The 17119-nt window shown below is 41.6% G+C and overlaps 1 protein-coding gene across 1 annotated transcript; it reads right to left on the reverse strand.

Moving 5' to 3' along the window:
• Positions 1-9798: 9798 nt before the first annotated feature.
• CBLN4 (cerebellin 4 precursor) lies at positions 9799-15369 on the reverse strand. The gene is made up of 3 exons (XM_065691685.1): positions 14489-15369; positions 12923-13039; positions 9799-10112 (listed from the first exon to the last, which is right to left on the reverse strand). The coding sequence occupies exons 1-3, from the start codon at positions 14762-14764 to the stop codon at positions 9915-9917; spliced, it is 591 nt and encodes a 196-aa protein (XP_065547757.1). The 5' UTR covers positions 14765-15369; the 3' UTR covers positions 9799-9914.
• Positions 15370-17119: the final 1750 nt, after the last annotated feature.

Raw genomic sequence — 17119 nt, forward strand, 5'->3', positions numbered from 1 at the left:
TGCTATTACAGTTCAGTCAGAGACTCCCCAGAGAGGGGAGGAGATTTCATCTTTGAGCAATGTGCTTAGATTAGCACAGCAAGAGAAATTTGGTTGGTTGATTACATGTCAAATCAGTTTGTAAAGCATTACCTATGCTGTAAAGTCTCTTCAGTTGGTGCAACAAAGAACTAAGCAGACACGTAACTTGAGACGTGGAAGCAAGTATATCAAAACCTGTGAAATCACTTCAGCTTTTAGCATTGTATGTGTGCTTAACTGTCTGCTGGATCTTGTCTTGCTTACATGTGTAACGATTATGTAAAGACTGTTCAAGATCTGACTTAGAATTATAAATACATATGGGATCTTTTTTAGAGTCTCTAGTTTTTCCAGTACCAGAAAGACTATGGTACTCAAGAATTTCTCCAGTAGATTGGTTTGCCTTTCACGATTGAGAAGACGTAAATAATGCCTATACTTTTCAAGTTAATTTAAGTCGTATCTAGTATGCCATCAATTTAAATCTTGCTACAAAATTGAATCAATCTTTATTCAGCTTCAAAACATGCTAAATTGTTCCGATATTCTAAAACTCTTCTTCCTTAAGGCTTCAGAGTAAAATTCTACATTTATTTAATAAAGGAGCCAGGATTTACTACACCAATGGTGGTAAGCACTTTTTACTTCCCTCAAGATAGATTAGAGTTGACTGTATACTTTTTTTGCTACAACTGCACAAGTTTACAAGTCACAATTGAATTACCAAACTGAGGAAAAGAAAGATTATTCCTGTGGGTGCAATGCAGGTTGCAGACTTGTTTTCTTTTAAAGAAGGGTTTAAAGAATTAGCAATAAATGTTATCAACTGCAGCTAGAAAATGATGCTGACTTATTACTTTGTTGGGACCCTAAGGGGCATCATGAAAACCAAATTCCTTAGCTGAGCTTTGCAGAAGAAAACGGGGGAAAAACATTAACACTGCCTTTTGAACACCTTAATCTCAGATTTACTGTACAGAAAAAGACTAAGCTTATAGTCATCCTTGGCTTGCCCCTGATGTTGCACAACTCTACAGTACTTAAACAGTTACTGATTTATTTACTACTTAAACAACACATTCCCATTGTCACTGACAATGCATGAGATGAAGACATTTCTATAGACAATCAACAATAACAGGGGAAGGTATCCAGCTTTCTTGCCTTCAGCAGAAACCTCCAGCCAAGCATATATGCTCTAATAGCCAAAAGAAGCACCAGGAAAGGCTGTAGCTTTATTGCATCCCTTACCAGAGTGAATGCCCCACTGATCTGTAGAGATGTTATTTCTCTGAAGATCTTCCCCTTGTTACCTACCACCAAATAACCTAGTGGCTTGAAGGATGCATTTGGGGTCTGGAAGACACAAACTCAGGGCAAAGCAGAAACTTTGACCTGACTCTTCTATGTATCAGTTGGGTTGCTGTAACTTTAGGCAATATCATGATGTTCCAAGAGGTGTTTTTCCAAAGGCTTTTTGAACGTTACTTTTGCAAGTTTTGCAGGTGCTGTTGCACATCTGGTTTGGGGTTTGGTTTTTTTTAACCTATATCTAAAGGAAAACAACATTGTGACCCATTTTTTTTTTTTTTCTCTATAAAATGTACTTGCTACATTTTGTCCAGCTCTACTGAGCAGTCTTTCATCTTGAAGCCCTTAGACTGTGCTCAGTAAAAAAAATCTCATCTCAGGGTGAGTTTTTGACAAATTGTCAGAGTTTAGAAATGCTCACAATTGTTATCTTGCATGCTATCATTACTGGAAACCCCATTTAAGCCAACTCTCTGTCTTAGCCAGGATTGACACTGACAAGCACAAAAAAACCTTCACAGCCTTTTCCACCAGATGTATGTGCATAACATTCAGTACCACTTGGATAAATTGGGGACGTGGGTCGCAGCCTGCAAGTCAGAATTTTAAACTCACTCACTCACCATATTTTCTCTTTCTAACATCGTTATTCGATCAAAGTTATATACACTCAGCTGTCTCTCAAGACCTGAAGAAAAGTACTTTCCATACTCATTCAGTTAAGTAATTCCTGTACAAAGAAGTAAGTGACAACTGAATCGTGCCCAGTGAATCACTGTTTACAACAGACTAAATCTAGACTATCTTACTTACCCTGTATTGAATTTAAAGCAACTAAGATAGATGGTCTCGAAGTTATCTTCTTCAGAAGCCTTTATTATTTTTGTAAGAATCCATTTAAACAGTCCACAAAAACTAAAACATACTATGCCACAAGTAATTTCTCTTACACAGCAGTGATATTCCTTCATATTCCTGTGGTTTAGGTAGTCATTCTTCTAGTCTTGTCATTATTTGGATCACAGTTTTGCTTGCTAGAAATGAACCAGAGTTTGTTTCTCCCAAAGAAAAGATAAATGAGGTGTCCTTAAGTAGGCTACGTGTACATCAGGTTATCTTCTGCTGCTCTAGCTATAAATCTGTGTTGCACTGAATAGTTCCGCTTGTACAATGACAACTACATATATACGTATATATATGTATGATGTTTCGTGATAGCCATGCCTGGTGTTGAATTCCTTCTCAAGCAGTTGGTTACTGCCTTTCTTCAGTGCCCATACAGGCTTCTGGTTGTCTAACCTCATTAAAGGAATTATAAAAATTGTAAGTGTCCAACAGGACCAATCAGTTGGTTAACTCGGCTAACCCCTGTACCAGTAACTGTTGAACAAAGCCAACATGTTTAGCAATATTTCAGTACCAATACTGATCAATATTTCTGGTTGGCCACAAGTCCACAGTGTGGAAAGGAATGCAGGGAGGATGTAGCCTGACATGCAGAGGGTGAAAGGACAAATGTCTTTCTTCCTAAGCTTCGAAGGAACTGATTATGCTTCTTGGTGAGGCACTTAGTGCTCAGCCAGTGCTGAGCATCTAGCAAGAGTGCTAGAACCTGAACCTATGAAAAACCTTGAATACAATAAGCTGGCCACCCACATGGTATTAGGGACTGAGGATGGCAATGGAGGCACAAATTAAATAGTCCTTTATGTGAAAGCTGGACCTCTCTTCTTTACCCTGACCTTAAAGCATCAAAGGTCTTAATGAAAAGTTCCCTGAGCTTGAATACTAAGACAAGTCTCTACTGGAATGTTTAAGCCATGTGTTCTTAATGGGATCTGGGGTTTCTCAACATAGGAAATACGCAGTGTTTGATTCTCACTGAGGACAAAACCAGCATTCCCCACGACTTAAAGATACATTCTGGTATTAAAAAAAGCACAATCATGAAATCTTTGTGCGGACTTTTCAACAGATACAGCGTACAGTTATGTATGTGTTAGCAAATCGATTAATAGAATAAAAATAGAGCTTGTAGGAATACATTTGCTTTCTGTTAAAAAAAAAAAGATTTGGAAATGCACTTAAACAAAAAATGTGAGCAAACTTCTAAAATCACACAGTTTTTACCCAAATGAAATTCTGGTGACAAAAAAACCATTTTAGAGCAGTCTGTTTCATCTGCAAATATTTATTTCAAAAGTTAAAATGCTTTATGTCAGTGAAAATTCTTCCCCTTTTCTTTTTGAACCGATGTTATCTTTTAAATAAAGAGTGAATTTAAAATTTAATACAAAAGCTTTTTGATCCAAACCAATTCTCTCCTTTCATTTAGGAAAAAAGTAAAAAAAAAAAAAAAAGAAAAATTCTTCTAATGTGTCTGCTTTTTGCCAATAGTAATTGAATTTAAATGGTGTTTCCTGATAGGGAATTGTTCCAAATGAAACTTTGCAACCTGCTGCAGGTGGGAGCATGGTGAAGGCTGATCAGGGCTAGATAGAGAGGAGCTTGGAGGAGCCACATTGAGGCCTGTTGTTCCAGGAAAATGCCCTGACACCATCACTAACCTTCAGCTCATGAAAACTCACCTCATTAGCAGAAGCCGTATCAGCGCTGCCAGGTGAGGCTGCCCAGTGGCTGTTTCTACTACTGCAGAGTGGGAATAGCCGGCATAATGAGTTGTTCTACTGCTGGATGGAGCTTCTGAGCTGTTCTGCAGGTATGTGGGATTGATGCCAGAATCAATTTTGCTCCTTTATGCTTAGTTGTGTAGTAGAGCACAGATGTATCTTTCTTTATTTTAATTTGCTTTGCTAGTTAATTGCATGCCTTCAACTTAAGAGAAATTTAGCCTTGCTGTATACTTAGAAAAAATTTTCCTTATTTTCAGACAGTATTAATTCTAAAGGCTGCCTTTGAGAATCCCTTACGTTTACTCTAAATAGACCTTCGTTTGCAAAGGAAGGGATAAAATAAAACCCCAAACATCATTGTTTTTTTTTAATGGAGTAAAACTCCAGGACAGCTCACAGCATCCTTTACTGCACAGCACTGCTCTAAGATGTCTATAGAGGCCCCAGCATTTGGGTCAATACAGACCTCCATGTGCGGGCAGGTCTTGTCATCTCCATGGAGTTTTGGTCACTCTGCCCAGGAGCCATGAAGATCTGCTTCCTTTCAGCATTAGGACAATACAGAGCATTTAAATGCCCTCACAATGAGATTAAGGTACACTTTCTTCCCTGTGTCAGCAGTAATTCAGAAATACCCATACTCTCAGCTTGTTTTCATACACACATTTGTCCTTTGCATCAAAATACCCCAGGGATGACAGACCTGCTTTGTAGGAGTAAATCCAGGCACACATGTAAGTACAGAGATAAAGCTGTTTTATTTGCTGATCTCCAATGCTCTGCACTACACTTCTACATCTAGTTTTCTCCTGAAGGATTAAAAGCCATCAGATTACAATACGGTGGCTCTAACAAGATGGGTTGGTATCACGCATTGTAGAAAAGTATTACGCATATAAGCAGAACATATTTAGGCAATTCACTGAACTGGATGATAGGTCACGAATGTATTTGGGTTAAGTCAAGATGGCCATTTCACCCACCACCACTACCTTTTTTTTTTATCCCCACATCAAATACAAAAGAACCCCAGACCTATAACATCCCTGTACCGCATCAGAAATTAACTTTTCTTAGATAATTTCTGATAACTTTTTTTCTGCAGCTAAGCAGAACAAGGCAGAAAGAAAAAAGGGGGATTGGGGGGGAGAAGGAAAAGAACCTGTTAAAAATGATGCAACTGGCTTTTTCCCTTCCCCCAGACGTGAAGATTAAAATAGTGATTGCTTCCATCAAACGCCTTAGATCACAGCTTTCACTAAACACACTATTCAAGCCACATTTCCATTATTCTCATCATCACTTATATAATGGTGACTGATTTTATCATTATTCTTTGTACGCATTCCCCTTAGTGCTCTAGGGTTTCTCTCCTCCCCTCCCCCCCTCCCCATTTCTAACCAGCAACAGATAAATAACTTTAGCTCAGTGTCTAAGACAATGTCTTTTCTCAAAGGAGCTTTTTCTGTCTGGACAGCAATATCACAAAAAATATGTTGTTGTGGCATGTGCCAGCCAATAAATTCTGTCACTGGGGCTCTTTGCTTATTTGCATTGAGTCATCTGGTTGCTTTGTCTTCTAAAGACAATGTTGTTTGGATAATATAAAGAGATCTTACAATATGAATGGCAACTGTAATGAATTGCTAAGGTAAAACCTGTTACCAACTCAGAAACCCTTATAAAAGGAGGAGAAACATATATCTGTTTCTCTGCCTCAGCCCCTATTTCATGTTAATGGTTTGGCTTCTTTGTTGTGATTATGACATATGGCTTCTTGCATTTATCTTCTCTATCCTAAAACCTGCTTGTAAAAATACCTGCTGCAGATGTGTTCATTTAAAAAACAACCAAAAAGAAAGAGTTGCTAGCTAATTGTGACCTTATTTGTTAGGGCATTTAAACCTGTCCTGTTTCACTGCATTCGTCTTTCTAGAAATAGACATGTAAATTATATGGAAAAGGAAATACAGCGGTACGCCATTTACTCCAGAAACACCCTTTTTCCTTGTATCAGGAAAAGGACTACCCAGGACCAAGCACCAGCAGTGGATGTGTTGGTGCTCTGGCACTGGTCATTTCCCAAGCCCTGTCTCCCTTTTCTCAGTTGTAACACTGAGGTTGCAATACTTCTCTGCCATGACCTGGCACAGAGCTCAGAAAATATTCAGATACTACTGGAAAATGCCATAACACCAAACAAATACAAAATGTTGCTTAAAAAAAAAGGTCTGTTTTCCTTCTCTATGCTTCAAAGTCAGTTTTTCCTTTCATGTGGAGAAAAAACTGCTTGTGAAAGTTTCAAAGCTGCCTCGGTGCCTTTTCCAAAAACACTTCTGTTACCCGGGCTCTTTTGAACGGTTTCTCGTTTGGTTCCACAGTCATCTGGTATATGTAGCCTAAACTCTTCATAACAAACAGAATTCAACAGAGGAGCTTTTGACGCTGGATGAACCTACATGACCAGGGCATTCCTGGCTCTACCAAAAACATTTACATCGCCAGAGGAGGACAAATAGTGGGGGTTTTTTTTCTTAGATTTATAATAAAAAAATTATAGAAATAAAACATGGATAAAAAGTTAAAAATACCGATCCCCTTTGTAAAGAAATCACTGATAATAGCAACATATATTTTATTCCCAGAAAGTAACTGTTTTCTTTTTTCCACACATAGCCAGAAAGTTTTCTTGCACGATCAATCTTTGTAAGCTACAAAGTTGACTGCAAAGTGGATATATGTTGAAGGATGTGGGTACAGATCCTCAGCGTCTTCTGTAACAGGGATACACACAGAGTGGGAAATTCTCCCCCACCAAAATCAATAAGACTAGCACCATCAGATTCAACAGGATCAGAAATTCAGCTCTAACCTTTACAGTGCAGCTCAATGGAGGTTTAAGTTCCTTAAGAAAACATAATCAAGCCTCTAATCTTAAATACCCTTTGAAATTTGAAGTGTCTCCTGAGCTGTTGCTTCTGAACAAGAAAACTACTGCAGCAGTGACACAAGAAGACAGAAGGAAAAGTAATGACGAAAAAGAGAGAAGAAAGAGTTTCCAGACGCAGCTCTATCTAAGCTGGCTTAGCTTATCTCTTCTGGGAGAAGCTCCTACTGACATACCTGAAGTGTGGTACAATACAATGAAAGTCAGCTCCAGATCTGGAAGGTAGCTCAAAACTTGTAGTCTAAAACCCACGTATCTTTCTTATTTAAACATTTAAACATGAGCTAAGAGAACTGCCCGTCTCTAGAGACCACCTCTGAGCAGAGTCAGTGCTCAGCCTTGTGTGAAGATAGCACAAGCTGCTCTACAGTGACTTCTCCAAAGTTTATTTTTCCTTTCAATAGCAAAGTAATTAGTTAGTAAATCTGATTTTTGAGGCCGAGGAGAAAAATGTAGGAGATTTCCATCGAAACATATCTCCTTAATTGAATAACTTCTTAGACTCTCTAGTTAAAGTTTAAACAACTGTTAATGACGCTGAAGCAATCAGAAATGTTTTGCCAAGGGGAAATCAACAAACAGTGTCTGAGGATATAATCTCAGTATTATTGCTGAATGCTAAAGGCAGCTTCTGAAGATGATATGTTTACAAACTAAAGAAGTTAGGTACATCTGATCGCTCTGAAAAGTATACTGACACCTTTAATGCCATTTTTCTTCTGTCTCTGTACAAACAATGTTTCCTTTACATTACATAAATATTAATGAGTGAGCTTTCAGATTTTACCAGTTTTATACAAAATGTCCTTCTGAAATAAACTCATGGCAAATAACCTTTTTATACTATCATTCATACTATGTGCTGTGATCTTGGGGGGGGGGTAGATATACATATATATCAGATATACACTTTTTGGGGGTACGGTGGTAACACATTTTGATTAGTCATAATAGAAAACTTTTAAGTATTTTTCAGCAATGTAAATCATTCACTTTCTTGCCCTGTCTTTCCACTTCCTCGCAAACTGCGGTGTTCTGTACTGAAACAATGTTGTGTCTAGCAAATGACCTCCTCATCTGACTTATCTCATAGGGGTGCAAATGTAGCCACCTATCCTCCTGAAATTTCCCCAAAAATTCCTGTATGTTTGGTCCAGAAAAATAAGGAATTCAGGCAGATTTTTGTGCCACTGATTCCCTGACATTTTTATCAGGAACGTCAACCAGCTGTGCATTACACTTTAAATCAGTGAAAAATCCATTTACAGCGGTTAGAGCAACATGGTACACTGCACTTGGCTAACAAGTGAAGAAACTGGAAACAGATCACCTATACCAGCACATCCAAGCCTAAACTGACTTTTAGAGAAGGTCCCAGGTTGCTGGGCATTGCTTCCATCCACAAACATTCTCAAGTATATAGTATTTTTTCATTTAGAACTGCATCCTTCCTGACACACAAGGCACAAATATCCATTGAATTCAGTGTATATATTATATATTGGGCATGAGGGAAGAAGATTTCATTAGCAGTTTGTGTGAAAATCATTTTATTTTATATTCAGTTTGATGGCACCAGAGTTCAATGCTGATGGCAAAATCTAAAGCACAGGACTCACCCAATGCCCTTTGGAATCAATGTGATTCTTAACACTAACTTCAGTGAAGTCAGCATTTCTGCCTTTTTTTTTTTTTTTAATAAAATGCATAGGTGATTACTATTTATACATTCTGATTACCTCTAGGATTCTGCCAGACTAAATTAGGGCAGTTTTCCTGCCTCCCAGGACAGTTTCTGTGAATCCCAAAAGTTTACACTTTGCATATAGTAATTATATCCAATAAAAAAATAGCATGAAGTGACTTCCAAAATCCAAAGGTCAAAAATTCAGCTAACATATATTAATCTTTATTATATAACAATGATAGAATAAATAAGTTTATGGATTCATATGACTCGTACAAAAAGCCAAAAAGATATTGCCCCATGTTAGGTACCAGCTATTTGGATTTAATATTTGTTAAAACGTATGATCTAAAATTATGTACAGTTGTGAAGTTAAGGCAAAACCAGATGATACCTTTAACACAACAGGTTTGAAAAATACACATCATTACAAACAAGGGAATCTCGTCTCCAGCTAATAAAGTGGTCATGTCTAAGGAAGGAATCCCTTAGGGTTTTAATAAAGCAGTTATTATCAATCATGTTGATTAAAATTGAATAACAAGTGCAAGAGTTCCTGCAGGGCAAAGCTGTTTTGCAAAGTTGTGCCTCAATAACCACCTCTAATGCTGGTAAGAATATTTTTCTTTATGGTTATAATCTGCTCTTCTCTTTAGGAAACACGGAAAAGAGGAATACCTTATTACAACTAAAATACAACCGTAACCTCTTAGCTTTCTGTAGGCTAGACTTGATCGTGACAGGTGACAGAGCATAAATATGGTTGGTGAATCATCCAACACACTACACGCAGAGGAGAATTAAAGTCAACCACTTATGTATAATAATTACCTTTCTCAAGACAATGGGATAGATCATGTCAGTTAAGTCCCAATGGCAAAAACATGTATGACCAATATATCAATATACAGTTCTTTGGCAGCAACACACTAACTCTTGATTGAAGTCTGAACTCTCCTAAATATAGACCTGGTTGCCAGTCTTTTCATAATTAAAGAAAATCCACTTCTCCCATGAATCCAATAAGTCCAGTAAATGAAATCAGAACAAATATTGCAGGCAGCTTTAGACTGTAACATTAAGCATAGATATTTATTGTCTGCTTTAGTCCCAATCCAAATATATCGTATTTAAGCACACAAAATTCTGTGAAACTTCTGAGTAGTTCAGATAGGGCCAAATCCATAAAGAGAATCCATATTCACCCATGAAAAAAACAAGAAAGAGACATCAATCCCATGATGATAAAATGCTCTTCATGTAACAGGGGCAATGATGAGTCCACATCTGGATGGATATCACAGGAAAATTGACTTTACAGGGGAAAGACCAGAAAGCCAGAAAACGTAGAATACTGCCATCCACCGACCAGATTACCTTTCTCCAGTTTCAGGTAAACCTTATCCTCCTTGTCCAGATAGAGCAGGACTCCATTTGTGGCAGCTTCACGTGTGACGTCCTTGTCCCCAGCAAAAGCAGAAATGACTGGCTTTCCATTTAGCATCAAATTAACCTACAAGAGAAGAAAACACTGAAAAGCTCTAATTAACAGAAAAACTCCAAGAACTACCGCTGAATATTAACTACAAAGTAAGAGGTCTGCTAAGATCCCAGTCTTAACTGCTTTTTGTTTTGTTTTGTTTTGAACTAATAATTACATTATTAGTATTTGGAGCATAAAAGCACTTTCATTCTTCATGGGCTTCACCTGCAGCTGAGTGAAGTTGGTGGGACACTGTCCACCAACCGCTTTGGACCAGGCATAGTCAGTGTGCAACATGACATTGCTTTCCTCTGTTCCTTGGGGCATTAATTGTTGTAACTCCCTGGTATATGAAACTGTGAGCTATTACCTCAGTTTGTTTCATTTTGCCTCATTGGTTATTTAGATATTCACTAGCAAAGATATTTCAAGAAACTCAAGGCACCCAGAAATGCAATATAGGCACCTAATGAGATGTCAAAGATGCTGCAGCAGGCTGCGAACTTACACTTCATTGAGAGCAAAATATATATCCCTTCCATAACTGACAGTAGCTTAGTTTGAAAGTCTAGAACAGACCTTTAGCTTTAAGAATCACCACACTGTGTTTTGGTGCTGAATCCATTTTCCTACAAAGCATTTTTGAAAGTCAGCACAGCGTCTGCTCTAAACACAGCTTCACACAGATACTCTGTAAATAAAGATGGGCAGGGGCTGGGGGAATGGACAGATCCAGGCTTTTTTAATTTCCCCAGTGGCAAACTATTTGCTTTCTTCTGCTTTTTCTTTTTAAGCAGCTATAATGCAGTCACACAGGGGTGAATTATGAAATGCTTATTCATATGGAGTATGCTGGCCTTGCATATGCTCCCATTAATTTTATTTGGAGCCACCACAGAATAAATTAGTGCTCAGCATAAGTCAGGGCAGCAGAATCTGGCCCTGATTTGGGATTTGCCTATCTGGGAAATCTACTTAATCAGGTGTCCCCAGGGAACCAATTTCAGTTTAATGATATTTAATGGCACTAGCAGATGTTCCAGGGGCATAGTAATATCACTTATGTAGAAAGCCTTCAGGTGATTTAGTGGTGTTTAAGTCTGCATGTGGCTGAGCCTCAAGCTGGTTAGCTCCACTGCAATGGCTTTTGGTCCTCCCCCTAGGTATCACACATGCAAGAAAAGGGCATCAAGAGTTTACTCATTGTTGGGTTTTGGTTTATCATATTCCTTCTGTACCACCTCTTTAGGTCAGGTTCCCCTGCAGATCATCTTACAGCTATTTTAATCACTCCAGAAGAACACATTACAGGCTTGCACCAGGTAGTCTCACATCAACTATGCCAAATTGGAGTCAACCAAACCCATCCATCACTTTAGGAACTCTTCAGGTATGAAAGATTTCAGGCCATGTCAGAGGTTGTAACATTCCCTGTTAGAAGCCCTAAGCTCCCAGGTTTGAGTGCCTGGCATATGAAACACCAAAGTCTGCACTGGACTTACAGTATCTAAGCTCTGACATCTTTCTTGGCAATATGTATTTTAAACCTAATGCAGCTGGCTGACAGACAGTTATTCTATGCTGTTTCAACCTCCTGCATATAAGAGAGTGACAGGAACAAAGTTTGAGCATATTAAATAGCATATAAGCTCATTATAGAGATTTTCATGAGGTCAATATTCCATTTAAGACTCTTGTCATTGATCTGAATGGATCCATGATTTCATGTTGTAAACTGAAGGCGAATTTCACCAGGGATGTGACTGTGTCTCGCACCAGCTTGCTCAGCCATTGCTACCATTTACACTTTTCCCAGCAACCCAAAGTCAGAGCTGCCACAAAGAAATGACTGATCACTCCTCCTGCAGATACCCATTTTATCCAACCTCGTACACTGAAAACCACATTTGAAGACAAAACGGATCAGGGGAAAAGCATCAGAGACTTCTACGAAGCCAGTGGTCTCATGGGTGGAAACAAGGGAAGCCACAGATGTTATTCCAGATCAAGAAAGCCAGTATGTATGTCACAGAAATTGCATGACCTGGCACGAAGATTTAGTAATGCACTTTCAGGAATTTACTGCTAGTTCAGCAAGGGATGTTCAGGAACTTAGAGGCTTTTCCTCTAAGCTAGAGCATGCTTGTATTTAATTGCACAGTTCAGCTGCTGTAAAGCTCCAGAAGAAACTGCAGAATCACTCCTTTGTTAAAGAAATATATGACACGTCTTTTCTGTATTATATGGTGAAAAAAAGGTTTAAAGTGCTATAAAGGTTCCCTAGAAGACATCCCTGAAGAAGTATAACACTTTGGTGTAGTTACAGAACAAGCAGACCACCTTAGCTAACCTTGGTCCACATCAGACTGCTGTTACAGACAGACACCCGACATCAGGAGCTGTCAGCCAAGTCACAGTTTGTTACAGAAATAGCCAAATCTGGTGCGTATCCCCAGAACTCCTGTGCTCAAGACATTGAGTTTAACCTGTAGCAAAATACGACTCCTCATTAGTATTTATGCAGCTAAGTTTAGAGCTCCATTTTACTCTTGGATGATTCAATCTATTTAATACTTTTATGTCACCCCAGATACTCAGTTCTTACGCTGTAGAAGTGAAGCTGTGGCAATTTACTTGAGGTGAGGGTCCTGCCTTATAACAGCTGTTAAATGTATTCACAGTTTAAATGTATTCACTCTACTGCTAGGAACTCTACACCACAGCACAGCTTTAAATTAAGCTGTTTTGCTTGGAAAGTCTTAAATACTCCTGTGTTCAGTCAAGATCCTATTCTAAATCAACAGTATAAGTAAAATGTTTTATAATTATAATCAACGTACCTGAATTGTTTGGCTCTGATAGACTTTAATTACGTGAAAACTGAAACTGTAAATTCCTTTTCTTGGTGCTACAAAGACAGACTCCAACGTGAAAAAATTGCCCACGTTTACTAGGATCTGCAAACAGAAAAATGTAGTATGGGAATTAGCACAGGCATTCCGTGCTAAGTGAAGAATACAAACTGTTAACTTTAGAAACCATTCACCCATGGAGTTTTCTCATCTACATCCCTGCTGGTTCATTTGTTCTCTTAATTGAGCTGGTATAATACTCATAAAATGGATATTTAATTATATTGATAGTACAACTTTACAATAAACTAGGGCAAAAATAATTCTTACTTTGCTACTATATCATAACTTCAAGACTTTTCTTCTGTACAGGTTTAGAGGAGATTAAGCAAATGCATATTTGTTTATCATTCCCCCAAAATGACACCAAAACCCTAACTCAGGGAGTGGCATGCTGCTTTTGGCTAAGAAGCATCAGTCAAGTCAGTATTGTCTTCCTGAAAGTATCAAGCAGAGAGGAAGGATGTACGTGAAGGATACAATTCATTCACCAGTTTAATAGGCAGACTGAGTTACTGCAATACCTGGCACATCTGAGCCGCGACTGGCTGTGAGCCTTTGCTGCTTTATCTGGGTTTGTAAGCACTAATAACAATTTGGGGTTGATTAAACAGAGACAAGTAACAGGGGGGAACATACTAAAAGAGTGCGTTGTCCGTATGCTAAATATCTTCTTTAGTGACTATTTTTTTCTTTCTTTCCACATAGTTATGCTTTATTTTTTAAATTGTTTTCAGGCTGCTTTATGCCAGACGCAGCCCTGGAAAGCCACTAGGAATGACGGTGAACTTGAGGTAATTTACATTGCTAGTATTAAGCTATGTGACATATCTGGCCTCAGTTGTCATGACAATTTACTGTCCATTATAATGTGGTATGGGAAGAAAAATAACCATCAGTCTCAATTACTTTGGACTCGCCCTCAGACGGGAGCTGGCGTATAAAATGTGTGCTGGCATCCCTACGTTACTATCAGTGACTGAGAAGAGAGAAGCTGCAGGTTGAACGTTATGGAAAAGTTAAATGATTTTTCTTTCATTTTCGTTCTTTCCCCCCTCAAAGCCCGTCTGAAAATCTGCGTCGGCTTCTCTCACCTGAGAAAACCCCATCCCCATCCCTCCCACGACCACGTCCCCGCTTGGCACCCGGCGAGAGCTGCCCCTCGGGTGCCCGCACAGCCCCGGCCGCTGCCCCGCTGGGCTCGGGACCCGCTTCCTCCGCGCACCCCAGGGCGCACGGGCTGCCCCCCACCGACCCCGCTCCGCCCATCCCCTGGGGCCAAGTGGGAAACTACCGCGGGGCTCTCCGCGGTGCGGCTCCCCCGGCCCCACCGAGCCTCCAGCCGCGAGGTGCGGGGGCTCGGCGGGGACTCCCCGCAGGCGGCCGCCCCCCGGCACCCTAAGTTTGCACCGTAATTAATGGTTGAAGTGGGGGGGACCCCGCGGGGCGAGGCACCTGTTGATGGGGCACGGGCAGCCCGGCCCCGCCGCGTACCTGGTCGAAGTAGATGATGCGCGTCTTGTTGCTCATCTCGGAGGGCTCGTGGTTGGTGCTCCTCACGGCCGAGAAGGCGACCTTGGAGTTGGCCGCCCGCACGGAGATACCCAGCGGGGAGGAGGACGAGCCCTTGGCGTCGGTGGCCGGGTTGGAGTCGCAGACCACCAGGCACTTGCCCTCCAGGACGATGGGCTCCGTGTCGTTCTGCGCCCACACCGCGGGGCCGCCCAGCGCCAGGGCCAGCAGCACGGCGGGCAGCAGCCGCCAGCCCATGGTCGGCACCCGCGGCCGCCGCTCCGCGCCCCGCGCCGGCCACCGCGCCGCGCAGCACCGGGAGGCAGCGCCCGCAGCAGCGGCAGCCGCTCCGCTCCCCCCGCGCACGCACCCGCGCACGGGCACACACACGCACCCGCGCACACACCCGCACCTCCCGGCAGCGCCGCGCTCAAAGTCTTCTTTCCTCCGGCTTCTTCCCTCTGCCTCGGTTTTTCTCTCCTTCTTCTCTTCTCCTCCCTCCCCGCCACCACTTTGTGCCTTTTCTTTATGTCTGATGTCTGTCTTTACCCGGGTCCTTTCCCGAGCTCTTCAAAACACGCCACAAAAAGCTGCCGAACAAAACAAACACTTCCCGGTGCCCCCTTTTCTCCCCCCTCTCCACATCCAAACAAGAGAGTGAAAAGGGGGGGTAGGGTGAGGAGAAAAAAAAAGCCCTCAGGTGAATTATTGATGAGAAGGAGAAGAGAGAGGTCATGAAGAAATAAACCCATTTGGCGTTGCCATGATTGTCGCTGCTGGCTTGCTCTCCCCCTTGAGCAGGAGTTCCAGGCTGCCGTGTGAGGTGCAGTGGAGAGGTGGCAGCTTTACCCCAGCGCTGCCAGATCCTGGGTCTGATATCACTGCTGGGTGCTGCAGGCTCTAATTCTCTCTCCCTCTTTCCCCCCACCCCGTCTCGGCCACAACCCCCCTCCTCCAAAGAGTTATGTCATAGCAAACCTGCCCAGCTCGCACCCAGCCGGGCAGACACCGCGCTTCATCGCTACAGACCCTCCTCTTGGGCTGCCCCCTGCACAGACGCACGCTTGTCTTCCCAGGCAACTTTTCAAGCGGCTACAAAGCAGCAACACATCGTGTGTCCCCTGTTTGCCAACGGAGGAGGGGGAAAGAGCCGCAGCCTGGTTGAAAAGGCAGCATCTAAACCTGGAGGTGTCTCCCAGGACACAGACCTCCTGGGTCTGTGTTTGTGGCTTGTGCTTGGGCATGACACCATGATCCTGTGCACGCAACACTGATTCTTCCTCAAAGCCGGCCACAGTGGCAGGACCGGTAGGACTTCACTGGCCGCTTTTTGAGGATTAATGTTGCCAGGTAATGCTAATGGCAGCTTCTGGTAAGGTTTTGATTAGACACCACTAAAAAGTATTTGGTTTTTTTGATACATGTAGGAAGGAGTGGAAGACTGAGCAAGTACCTTAGCTTCATACTCACGCATGTTTCAAGACTAGTAAAAATCTTTCCCCCATCACCCGCTCCCTTTTGAAATAGTCTAATGGTGAAACCTAAACCCTCTTCAGGGGCTGGCAGAAATGACATAGTGATCCCAGAAGCAGAACTGGCCAAACAGATTTCCATCCAAGCCAACAGTAAAGAATCAATAGTTTGTCAGAAATTGAGAGTATGATCTTTAGATAGGCACCTTTCAAAACAGCAGGTTATTTTTGTGCCTATAACAGCTTTGCAACAAATATGTCACATGTGAACCCTTCACCACCAGCAGCCTTCATTCCCTTCTTGCCCAGAGGCACCTCCATCTGGGTACAGCTGTTTCACCCTTCAAACCCAGCTAGGAAAGGGGCTGAGCTGTTCAGGAGCTGGGAATGCCAGCATATCTTGCTGCTTCCTATTCTGTAGAAGAAGAGCCTTGTGATACAGTCAGCTCACACAGCACCTCGGCTCCATGTGCTAACAAATGCTCACCATAAATCTGGACACCAAGGGACAAAAGAAATCAAAGAAACAACAGGAAGCTAGGAAGAAATAAAAAGCAACAAAACCCACTCTATTGAACCCCAAGACTTCCTGCAGGTGCACGTGAGCTGGGACTCTTTTTAGACTTATAGAATAGTTAGGGTTGGAAAGCACCTTAAGATCATCCAGTTCCAACCCCCTGCCATGGGCAGGGACACCTCACACTAAACCATCCCACCCAAGGCTTCATCCAACCTGGCCTTGAACACCGCCAGGGATGGAGCATTCACAACCTCCCTGGACAACCCATTCCAGTGCCTCACCACCCTTACACTTGATGTGGAGGACTAAGGGTGAAGCATTAAGTCTGCAGAACTCAACAAAGTCTTTGAGAAGCCATAAAGCAGCCAAAAGTCCTCTTAGCCAGCAGCAAGCACCATACTCTAACATCCCGAAAGCCCCACTCAAATTTTAAGGAATCCCATTGGTCAGATAAGAGGTAAAAATAAATTTTACTGTTTCCTCGGAATGTGTCTCTTATTCAGTGACAGCAGCAAAAACAAATGGAAGAGCAAGCTGAGAAGCACCACTTACTGCAGGGAAAGGAAGCAAGAAACAAAGCAAATACAGCACAACTTTGTCCCTTTAGTAGAAACTGGATCT

This window comes from Lathamus discolor, chromosome 11 (assembly GCF_037157495.1).
Source record: "Lathamus discolor isolate bLatDis1 chromosome 11, bLatDis1.hap1, whole genome shotgun sequence".
Taxonomy (NCBI): domain Eukaryota; kingdom Metazoa; phylum Chordata; class Aves; order Psittaciformes; family Psittacidae; genus Lathamus; species Lathamus discolor.